We start from the raw sequence: 10,684 nt of genomic DNA, 5'->3' as shown, positions 1-10,684 counted from the left end.
TTTTCTGTTCCAGAGTCTCGACTGAAAACTAAAGGGGACAGAGCGTTTGCTGTCAGGGCCCCGAGGCTCTGGAACAGCCTGCCCGAGGAAATCAGGTCGGCTGAGTCAGTGAACTCTTAAGTCTCTTCTTAAAACATACTTTTATAGGAGAGCCTTTCCCGATCTTATTTGACTTTATTTTATCCCTTTTATTTTATTGTATTTTACTAATTTTATATTTATCTTAAACGTGTATTTTAGTCTTTTCAATGTTTTCTTGCTTTTATCTTGTATTGTTTTTGTATTATTGTCTTTTGGGTATTATTGTCTTTACACTTGTTAAAGCACTTTGTAACTTGTTTTTGAAAAGTGCTCTACAAAAAAAGATTATTATTATTATTATTATTATATAGAAATATAAATACAGAAAAAGTAAAGAGATCAAAAATGTACAAGTATACAAAATAATACAGTACTACAACTCTAATACAAAAAAATATACATGATGATTAACAAGGAATGTGCAAAAGTTTACAATATGAGCATAAAAGATGTTCCACAGTCAGTCCTGCTTCAACTGAAACCCACTCTTCTTGGTGCTGTATGAAGCCAGAGTGCTGAATCTGTTGTAACTAGCAGGGATTTAGCCTTGTGGTCAAAGCAGTGGTGAGTGACGAAGTTAACTAAGCTGAACAAATTGTATGAACTCATTTGTTCCGTATCCTAAATTAATACCTGGGTATCCGGTAATGATATAGAGTTTAAAAATAAAGGATGTACATTTAACCTAGCATTTGCTCCCATGATTCATTTATCAACAAGGAGTTTGTGTTTCAATCACGTAAGGACCTTCATCCCAATCACAAAAGCAGATTTATTCATGTGCAGACTTTTGTTTAGTTTCTCCAAAGTGAACAGGAGATGGACAATACCACATGTAAAACGTAAGATAATCCCATAGCCATACAACAAAAACTACATCTGTAAGGCATCGACTGTCAAAGAGCTGCAGATTCAACTGTGCTCATTTCTGAAGCTGTCACAGATGGTTCAGCTGCTTGATGCATTATATTAGATTTTTTTGGCGTTCTGTAAACCCAGAAACACTGTACTGTTTAATTCAGTAGTTTATATCTTGTATTTCTTTTTTATAATCTAATTCACTTACTGGGGGGTTTTTTTCGTGTAAGATGTGCAACATTTAACTCTGTTAAGAGTGGATACATTTGTTCAAGTACTTAGCACCTCAGTGTTTTCTTTAATTTGAAGACAAACTTTATCTTAACTGTTCTGGATAGATTATATATAACAAGTTATATATAGTAACAATACAAAGTTCTTCTGCCAGAGGGCTCTGTACGAATTTGCGTGACCGGGCCATGCTAATTTTCTCTGTATCGATACCAGCTGCCCCTCCGTTCCCCTCAACCGGTGGTGTCCTACCTGCTGCTCCCCATCTCCGCGACCGCGCTTCACCTCTGGTGTTCCTCCTTCACTGCGGAGAACCTTCGACTTTCGCTTCTTCAGGGCGTCCGACGACATGGATAGCTGGATAGAGATCGGAAATGTATAGATTAAATACTGTAACATATAACAGTTAGAGTGTGTCACCAATATTTTCTTAGCACTGACGTAGCTAACGTTAGCTGATTAGCTCATTGGCTAACAACCGCTAGCTTGTCGGCTCATAAAGGCAAGATTTCCAATCATATATATCAAACATTTGATATATTATGTATCTCATGAGATATCCATATATATCCACATACCTCTGTGATGCAAAAATATGTCTGAATTGATTAAATCGTATGCAAATGCACATGTACGTGACACACACACAGGATACTTTGTTCCACCGCAAAACGCCGAGTACGGACGGAAGCCCTATCGTGCCAAAAATCTCGGACCGGAAAGCCGGAGGAGGAAGCAGCAGATACACTGCCACCTACAGTAAAAAGAAGTTACATACCAGCATTGCAAGTCATTCAAAACGACTCCATTAAAAAAAAAATATTTAATCATTCCTTCTCCTTATCGCCATTGTTAGCTTACAAACAGAAGAATTGAAACAAACGCCAATGTGCTCAAAAGGGTACAGTGAAAGTAGCAATACCATTTAAAAATGGAAGTCATGTACATAAATAACAATAGTTTTTGTAGATAAATATTAAGACGCTCGAATCCAACCTCGTAAGCAGTATTCTTTACAAAAAGCAGTTTACTTGTAAATAGATAGATGCCATACTGAAAAAACTGCCTCATCGGTGTTGAATGCAAAATTTCTGTAAACCAACAATCATAGTCAGTACAGTACTGGAACACTGGTACTCATTTACATTTCACATCAGATTAAAACTGTGATAACGTAGACAACATACATTCAAAATGATTTATTGATTTCAAAAATGTACAAAGACACACATGAGAAGGACCAGCATACTGAAGTTACATAAAAACCAAACATTTGCTCTACTTATTCTCTTTTACACTTGGCAGACGGATGAATCAGTCAACCCTCACTTGGCCATATCTATCAGACTCTGCAAAGATGTGGGTACCCAAGTCTTCTCTCCTTGCACAAACACAACCCCTCTGTCTATGTAGATGACAATACGCCCAAATGTGTACAGCTGTTTTCCCTCGTGCCGTTTGGCTACTATGGGCATAAAGACAATGTTGTTCTCCTCTGCCTTGGTCTGGATAAGATCTTTAAAGTTAGTAGGTACACCGGCACTGATGCCCCTGTGAGCCACACTCTCGGCATCTCTTCGTTCCTGCATCGCTTCATACTGGAAGTCCTTTCGTCTCTCTGTCTGTGTTAGATATGCAATATTCTCTCTTGCACCTGGTTGCATATATCCACCTATGAATATGAAAAAGAATGAGTGTTGCGGTATGAAAAAAAAAATTAGCAAAAAATTATCATATATATATACACATTTCATGCTGTTCTATAGTTTTCATGTGTGTAATACCAACCCATGCCCGAAGACACTGCACGGTTCATGATGTCCAAAGCTTCATTGAATTTGTCTTTAATGAGCGGCTGTGCCAACAAGACATCACTAAACATGCTTTTCCAACCCAGGTACCATTTAGTGATTTCCTCATAGTTAGGACTGTTGCTCAACCATGAACACAGGACCTATAACAACAAAACACAAACAGACATAACAACAAGTGACATTAACCTAACAAAATTATTTATATACTTAAATATACCCAACTATATCTTACAGCTAAATGCATCTTAACTACTTTCTGTTCTGTACACAATTTTCTGTGTTATAGTTACTGACCTGCAACCACTTTGTGAAGAAGTTTTTGTCCAGCAGGGACACAAGGCTGGAGGGGGACAACATGCCCTCCCAGTCCATTACCCAGTGAAATGGCTCCATCTGCTGCTGGTGAGGGTTGATAACCAGCTCTTCCAGACACAGAGCTAAGGGGGGGGGGGGGGCACAGAGGCCATCACATGAAGAAGAGAAACCAGTGAGAAAAGGAGAGATGGGGTTAGACTGCAGAGAAATACATTTTCTTTCACTGCTATGGCATACATAAGGTCTTCACTAATGAAGGCATACCTAGTTTAGGGATGATGTTTTTCACCATGAAGGCCTCCCATGCACCTGGCGTGAAAACGTCTTTCCACGGCTGCAAGATGAGGCGGGCTGAAGTGTCGCTAGGATGCCACCGCTGCAAGGCATTGGACAGTTTGCTCCTGATTGGAGGGTAAAGAGGCTCTAGACGGGACTGGAGCAGAGGCAGCCAAGGATGGATCCAGGAGTGGATGGGCACTGTGTCAGTTAAAGGGTTCCAGTTATCCACCTACCAAACGGGAAACAAAAAATGAACTGCAATGTTTAAAGCAATTATCAACAAATAAATTATGTGAAATGATCAAAACAATTAAAGTCTGTCTACATCTAAGCGTGTCTTTAAGTGGAGACAGTGTGTGCGACTTGCCTCGCGTTGTAGCCGGGGTAAGATCAGCTGCTCCAACAAGTGATCCAGGATCCACAAAGGGAGTAGAGGAGCCCACACTTCCACACAGTCCACCATTGGCCCTACCATACGAGGCTGCCAGCTTGACACACAGGACCGCATCACTGTTATCCACACTTCCCACAAAATTCTGGACCCACAAAGACAGCATGTTAGAAACACATACACTCCAAACAGGTAAATACATGTAAACAAGTGAGCATGGCTTAATTTATGTTTGTGGGTTTAAAATGACCTGTGGTAAGGGTCCATGTTTGAATCTGGGGCATTGGAGTGGAGGTCTCTAGATTCAAGAATTGCTCTCCACTGACCGATGTCTTCCAGACAATAAGAGCTGTCCTGAAATAATCAGAAAATGGTCTGAGAAGTGGAAGCTATACTATTGAAGCAAACAATGAGTATGTAGTGACTTCAAAAGAAAATAATTGCACAAGCATACCTTTAGAGGGTCCCAGGAACGAAGTCTCTCTTTGAGTAACGGCTGAACAACAGCTACAGCCAGGTCTGCCAATCCCATTGTCTTGTATTCTTCATAATAGTCTGTTTGTAAAGTCTCAAAGATGCGAGCACACTCCTGAAGAAAGAGAAGGAAGGCGCCAAAACATTTACCTATGCGGATGTGATAACTGAGCAAGGACTGACAAACTGAAACAGCCTGCTAAGTGTGGCTGTTAGTCTGTGTGTGTTCACTGTATATTCACCTGCAGGGTGGGTCCCTCCCCCGGTGCCATCTCCCCAGAAGGAAAACGCTCCACCAATGCCAGAACGGCCTCCATTCTCTGGATGGCATCTTGCTCTGCATCCAGTCTGCTCTGCAGTGCTCGTGACTCATGGCTCAGAGACACAACTACATCTTTTTCATGCTGCAGACGTCTGGCTGACTACAGGAGGGAGTAATAAGATTAAAAAATTTTGTTTTTGTATTATTGTCTCTTGGGTATTATTCTTTACACTTGTTAAAGCACTTTGTAACTTGTTTTTGAAAAGTGCTCTACAAATAAAGATTATTATTATTATTATTATTATAAAAAACGAGAAAACATGTCAGTGTGCAGTAGAAGAAGAAGTAGCAGAGTGGTACTAAGAAAACCACAACAACAAAAAACAAGCCTCAGGTGGCTGATGCAGAAAGACACCTTCATCCCTGACATGGACAAAGACATCTGACAGATATTTTTGGTTCCCTCATACCTGTAATATGTCCTGTTCTGTAAGGTCTATCAGAAGCTGCAGGTTATGTTCGAGTTCAGGGAGAGAAAAGCTGGAACCCTTCTGATCCTGGGTGGACATGCTTGGTGGACCTTCATCTGGAACACTGTGTTTGTTGGACATCTGACTGTAACTGTAATATACCTTTTGCTCTCTTCCAGTCATATCTATTACCTAGAGATGTGAAGAGATATGGGGTAAATGAAACTGTTGGACAAAAATGGGAGCTGAACATGTGCTGCTTACTTTCGATTCCATACACAGGGGCTTGTACGAAGTGTAAAAGTACAATTAACTTAAGTTTCAGATGCTTATTACAACATTACAGCCTAATTCAAGGAGAAAGCCATAGTGCCCCCCATTCCTGTGACACAGATGCAAAGGAGTAGTGTAGATGCAAGTCTTTTCAAACACACCTTGACCTGTGCCAACTCTCCAGCGGATGACGCTGTACTGCGCCCTGCCAGTTTGCCTTTAGCCTTCAGCTCATCTACTGTTCTGTAGGAGTACTTGGGTTTCTTCTTTCCTCCAGGGCCTGCAGGATCCTTACGCCACTGGCCTAGCTCCTTCTGAAACTCCTACACAGACAGAAATGAACAATAATGTTAAAATAATGTGGACTGACTCTACGATGCCACTTCTGCTATATCCGACAGTGGGTGTAGCTGGAAAAAAGAGGCTAAAAAATCTCTACCTTTTCCTCCTCTTCCTCTGAGTCAACCACAGGGAAATCCTGAAGACTCTGTTGGGTTCGCTCATTGCCATAAGCACCCACTGCTCCCTTGCCTTTACGAATCTTTGCCTCAATGGGGTTTACAATACCTGCAGCAATACGAGGGTGTAAGGTCAGAATATATCTGCTCCACTCTGTTGCTCCTGTAAAACACACAACTCAGTAACATAGCCTCCTCAAGCCTACCCACCTTGCGCATTCTTGCCCAGGCCTTTGCCTGGTTGGTAGCCCATCTTCTGCAGAAGTTTCTGTCCAATTCCCTTTGTGTGCTTCTCCCAGTTACCAATGCCTTTACCAGACTGTATGCCACCTGCAAACCTCTGGGACTGGTTCCCCCGGAAAGTACCCTAAGTAAAAGAAAAACAATTTGTTTCAGACAAAACACTGTTACAGAATACACTGCAATGGGTTAGGACATTCGCACAACAAAATGTACCATCTGGAGTTTTTTGGGTGCAGTGCCACGAGCAGGGGGAGGTGCTGAAGGGCCATCATCATCAGAGTCATCAGAGCCTCCTTCTACTTTTTCCTGTTGCTGTTTCTCCTCAGCTGCTGTCTTACGCAGACCAGCACTCACAAAGTTCACTGGAGCGCTGTAGTCTTTAGATCTAGAAAAAACACAAACCATTGATTATTGGGGTTAGTAACAGGTTTAATTGAGAGGAAAAGCCTGTGCACAGGGAAACAGACTTCAACACAACAGGGGCAGCAACAAAAATAAACCCATGCCTTACTTCTTGCCTCCAAAGCTAGGCCTCTCATCCTCGTCCGAGTCCCTGTCGGCCCAGATGCCATAGGTGGCCTGGTCCTTGGTCTGCCTGTGTCTGCGGCGGTCTGGGTTGAACTCATTGGCCAGGTCCCAGTCTGTCACCTCAAAGCTCTCCACCTCCACACCTTCCTCCTCCTCCTCTCTCCGCCCATACAGATGTGACATGGACATCTGTGGACATCACATTTCACAAGATACCAAGACGGTTGAAGTACTGCAAAAACTCCAAATGATAAAAGGAAAACCGACAAAACTATCTGCTTATAAAAGTTACGGGGTGTGTCTGAAAGCTCGCGCGAATAAATCTAGTAAGTACATTGAGATTTTTTTTTAATACGTTTTGTTTATTTTGAATACAGACGACGCGGTGAATCCAACGTGAAGAAAAGCTAACATGTACTAGCAAAAGCTAAAGGTAGCTAATTTAAACGGTTCGCTTTGCCCGAAAAACTTGCGTGTAGGGAAATAATGACAAATATGTTTTCTCTAACTCACATTAAACGGTCGTTATTCCTTTACCAGGAGAACAGGTATACATTCATTCTTCTGTGACTGCAATGAAAGGTAATCCAACTAATGTCAGCTAGCTTATTCGTTGTACACACGAAAACACAAGTACTTCCGGTTGTTTCCGTAACTGCCGGTGTTACTTTGTACGCCGAAAAATGTCTTCCCCTGTTCACAAATGTCTATGTAAATATGTCTCAATGTTACAGCACAAAACAAAACAATATAGAAAATAATTTTTGGTTTTTTGATTCCTAGCTATTCAGACGGCAAAACAGTATTTTAAAAGTGAATTATTTTCGACACTATTGATTCAGTTCTTCAGACAGCTTCGTTGTTACTCGTCTATAGTCCGTTTACTGACCACATATTTATTTAACAAACAAGATTAAATGTTACATCACCAGGGGTTCCCAAAATTGGCATACCACCGGAAGAGGAAATTTGTGTGTTACACTCAAAATAGTCCCACTTGCAGCAGACTCGCCAAACAGAGGCAGCATTTAAACTAGAACTTTGTTAATAAAACTAACATTTCATCACATGTTTCTGTGTGTGTACTTGGGACACCGGTGAATTAGCATAATGTCGGACACCGGGGAGGAGTGGCAGGTGGCCCGGCGACGAAAAGGCGCAGCGCGGAAATCAAAATCCTTTCAGGTGTCGTCAAATTCAACAAGCCCACAGGAGCAGCTGGACATCGGGAAAACTGTTAAACGAATCAGAGACACAGTGTAAGAAGTCAAGTTAAGCAGCATACTCCGGGAATATCAGATTTTGTTTTTCAAGTGGATACATTTTCACCACATGCACAAACTCCAGAGAGCCCTGTAACTTTGATTATCCTCCCCCTCTGTAGGTCTGAGCTAAGATGCGAGGAATTCTGGCACGAGTGGAAAGGTGAGTATGCTGGACTAGTGGAGTTAACACCAAATATTTTGTGTGGCAGTGGAATCATTCAGCTTGCACCTCAGTGACCCTTATAGGATTCTTGTCTCCAGAGCAGCTGCTGTTGGCGGGACCAGGAGCCCTCTTAAAACCTCCAGAGAACAAAGACACAGAGGAGACACTGAGCAGAGATGGCAGACAAAGCCAACAGCTGGACTGTGTGTGTTATGGCCTGGGCTCTTTTTCCTCCTGTGTCTCAGCTCGCTACCAATTAGCCTTGTTGCTGCTGCTCCTGGATGCAGGACAGGTGATAGGATATGTTTATCCAATGAGAATACAAACACCCTACATGAAAACCTGTTCATTATAAATTCTGTGTTGCTCCCTTTAGATTCCCCTTAAGGACTGCTCTGTTTATGACCCTGCTTTCTCCTCCGGTGAGAGGGATGTTTTGAGAGAGCTGGGTCTGACTGTGCTCACAGAAAATGAGGTCAGTTGTTAGTACAAGTGTTGTTGAATGTTTCATCCCATTTAATACAAATTCCAAATACTTAACAGCACTGCTAAATTGGCAACTCGGACACCCATTATTTCTAATAATTTCAGTCATTGTTATCTGAGCTGTATGAGAGATGTGGGTATTTTGTAAAGTCCTCTAACATTCTGGGTTTTAAGGCTTGTGGGAAACTCTGCTACCAAAGAGGAAGCATTTCTAAGCATTCTAGTCAGTAAATTAGATCCAGAACTCTAACCAATAAGAAAACACAGACATTTTGGAAAGAGGTGACACAAACCTGGCAGATTATTGTATTCAAAAGACTCTTTGGAGGAAGATTGTTAAATCTCAAATGTCAGAGTGTTGTTTTTAGTACTTAAATGCAGATAATGGATTAACATACAATTAAAAAACACTGACAAAACCTAAGAGGACTTATCTCATGCAAGTTTCAGGTCACTGCAATTTGAGTTTCATAGCTTCTGCTGTCTGCCCAGAAGGTAGAACATAAGTGCTGAAACATCAGATTTCTGTCTCACTGAATCGTGCAGGAGGGGAAGCGTCTAGCGACGAAGCCCACACTTTTTTACCTGATGCATTGTGGGAAAGCCCTGTACAACAACCTTCTGTGGAAGAATTGGAGTACACAATGTCTTCCTCTCATGATAATCATCGGAAACAGTTTCAACGGCATGAGGGACAGGTTAGTGCAAGACATGAAGATATGGGAGACGATGTTTAAGAAACTGAGAGGTGAGGTGACGTTTCCTGTCTGTCGTCCCAACAGGACAATCGAGAGAGAGTTCAAGCGGGACTACGGCTACATTACGCAGGCTGTCTGTGTGTGTGAGGAGAGACCGCTGCCCTGTCCATCCCGTCTGATTGACGTTTTCAGTGACACGGCCGTTATCACCTTTCCTAACAGCAATCTTGATGGACTCCCACAATCCACATGGGTAGAGCCACCTGAACCACAGTACGGACACTGCCCTGATTTGGAGATTATTGAGAGGGAAACACAGAGCAGAGACAGGAGATGAACAAGAAATTGACTGTATGTATTGTATTTTTTTTTTATTGTTGGCACTAATATGAGCAGTTTTTAAATAAATAAACCCTCCTTCAAATTGAGGATTGAATCGTGCAATTCTAGTGAGCCACCACTGTGGTAGTTTGTCTCAAAGCCTTAATGGAGAGGAAAAGGGACTGCTGAGCATCTTGGACCAGTTGTGAAAATCTTGGTTTTGCTGACCAGTGGTTTAATTTCTCACCTTGCTGCAGTGAGGTACGAGTGTACTCCATGTGACATCACTGTTTCGTATGGTTCACAGACCGTAGATAAGTAGGGGCCGCTAGAGATAAAGCACATTTCTGGCCGCACCCAGCCACACCCATCACCGACGCTGGGTGTGCTCAGAGATTCAGATTTGAAACTTTCCACCGGTGAGCTGTTTTGTGTTTTTTCAAAGTGAAGTGTTGAGGGGAAGCACCAACAGTCAAGATTTAAGAGTTGGCTACAGAAAACAGCCTTTGTAATACAAGAAGCGGACACGAAGAATTAGCTTAGCATGTCACAACATCTATGTCTGCTGGTGTGATTTGTTTCCTGACAACAAAAATCAGTGAATGCTACATTGTTCAACAGGTGGGACATGCACATTTCTGGATTACCAAAACTTTCTCATTGTTCATCAACTAAGTATATGACAGTTTTCATATCTTAAGCAAGTTTGGTCGCTGTGCAGATTATTTCCACTGATGTCTTACCGTGGACCATATCAGTGGCTGGAAGATGGGGGGGGGAAAAAAAAAAACTGGTATGTTTTGTAAAGTGATTGGTAATAATGTACAAAACATATCTTAGAAAATGGGGGGGGAGGAAACACAGGTGTAGTTCTTTACATTTAGATGATTCTCCAGTCAAGGTCTTCTGGGCACATCAGGTGTTTGGTAAATCCTGAACGTGTTTTTTTTTGTACAACCTACAATACATTGTACTATTTGATAAAACGGTTTTATATTTATTAAAAATACATTTTTAGAGCATGATCTTCCCCTTTTGTGCTGTTTATCATTGAAAGGTCAATGATTTTTATTT

General features: G+C 41.7%; 3 protein-coding genes across 5 annotated transcripts in view; 1 reads left to right on the top strand and 2 right to left on the bottom strand.

Annotated features, from left to right (window-relative positions):
- The window catches only part of thoc5 (THO complex 5), a 9,321-nt gene extending 7,419 nt beyond the window's left edge, over positions 1-1,902 (bottom strand). The window contains exons 1-2 of the mRNA XM_046034628.1: positions 1,749-1,902; positions 1,423-1,527 (exon numbers count right to left, since the gene is read on the bottom strand). Of these exons, the coding sequence (XP_045890584.1) occupies positions 1,423-1,521 (99 nt within the window). The 5' untranslated portion in view covers positions 1,522-1,527; positions 1,749-1,902. The remainder of the gene's footprint in view (positions 1-1,422; positions 1,528-1,748) is intronic.
- Positions 1,903-2,354: 452 nt separating this feature from the next.
- tfip11 (tuftelin interacting protein 11) lies at positions 2,355-7,348 on the bottom strand. Its single transcript, XM_046034626.1, has 15 exons — positions 7,191-7,348; positions 6,661-6,866; positions 6,363-6,534; positions 6,117-6,273; positions 5,888-6,015; positions 5,610-5,771; positions 5,176-5,367; positions 4,686-4,865; positions 4,424-4,558; positions 4,220-4,323; positions 3,946-4,114; positions 3,564-3,807; positions 3,279-3,421; positions 2,959-3,124; positions 2,355-2,842 (listed from the first exon to the last, which is right to left on the bottom strand). Exons 2-15 carry the CDS (start codon positions 6,864-6,866, stop codon positions 2,496-2,498), a joined length of 2,505 nt encoding a protein of 834 aa, XP_045890582.1. The 5' UTR covers positions 7,191-7,348; the 3' UTR covers positions 2,355-2,495.
- Positions 6,749-10,632, top strand: srrd (SRR1 domain containing). Of its 3 annotated transcripts, none has more exons than XM_046034630.1 (7): positions 6,749-7,003; positions 7,768-7,936; positions 8,062-8,102; positions 8,189-8,397; positions 8,482-8,580; positions 9,138-9,289; positions 9,374-10,632. In XM_046034630.1, exons 2-7 carry the CDS (start codon positions 7,788-7,790, stop codon positions 9,624-9,626), a joined length of 903 nt encoding a protein of 300 aa, XP_045890586.1. In that variant the 5' UTR covers positions 6,749-7,003; positions 7,768-7,787; the 3' UTR covers positions 9,627-10,632. The 3 variants fall into 3 exon arrangements, with proteins under 3 accessions (XP_045890586.1, XP_045890585.1, XP_045890587.1); XM_046034629.1 differs by having other exon boundaries at positions 6,750-7,003; positions 7,784-7,936; XM_046034631.1 differs by lacking the exon at positions 6,749-7,003 and having other exon boundaries at positions 7,510-7,936; positions 8,204-8,397.
- The last annotated feature ends 52 nt before the right edge of the window (positions 10,633-10,684 follow it).

Source organism: Micropterus dolomieu, linkage group LG21 (genome assembly GCF_021292245.1).
Source record: "Micropterus dolomieu isolate WLL.071019.BEF.003 ecotype Adirondacks linkage group LG21, ASM2129224v1, whole genome shotgun sequence".
Taxonomy (NCBI): domain Eukaryota; kingdom Metazoa; phylum Chordata; class Actinopteri; order Centrarchiformes; family Centrarchidae; genus Micropterus; species Micropterus dolomieu.
Note: the sequence above shows the minus strand (reverse complement) of the source record. Positions and strands in the feature narration are given on the sequence as shown.

Bases quoted from the DNA above. Each gene is read 5' to 3' on its own strand.
- tfip11 (XM_046034626.1), bottom strand. From the start codon at position 6,866: ATGTCCATGTCACATCTGTATGGGCGGAGAGAGGAGGAGGAGGAAGGT. The intron at 5,368-5,609 runs GTGTGTTTGAAA...TCACATCTCTAG, and splicing joins GAGAGTTGGCACAGGTCAAG to GTAATAGATATGACTGGAAG. The intron at 4,559-4,685 runs GTGAATATACAG...CTCTTTCTTCAG, and splicing joins GGGAGGGACCCACCCTGCAG to GAGTGTGCTCGCATCTTTGA.
- srrd (XM_046034630.1), top strand. From the start codon at position 7,788: ATGTCGGACACCGGGGAGGAGTGGCAGGTGGCCCGGCGACGAAAAGGC. The intron at 7,937-8,061 runs GTAAGAAGTCAA...CCCCCTCTGTAG, and splicing joins AAACGAATCAGAGACACAGT to GTCTGAGCTAAGATGCGAGG. The intron at 9,290-9,373 runs GTTAGTGCAAGA...TCGTCCCAACAG, and splicing joins TTCAACGGCATGAGGGACAG to GACAATCGAGAGAGAGTTCA.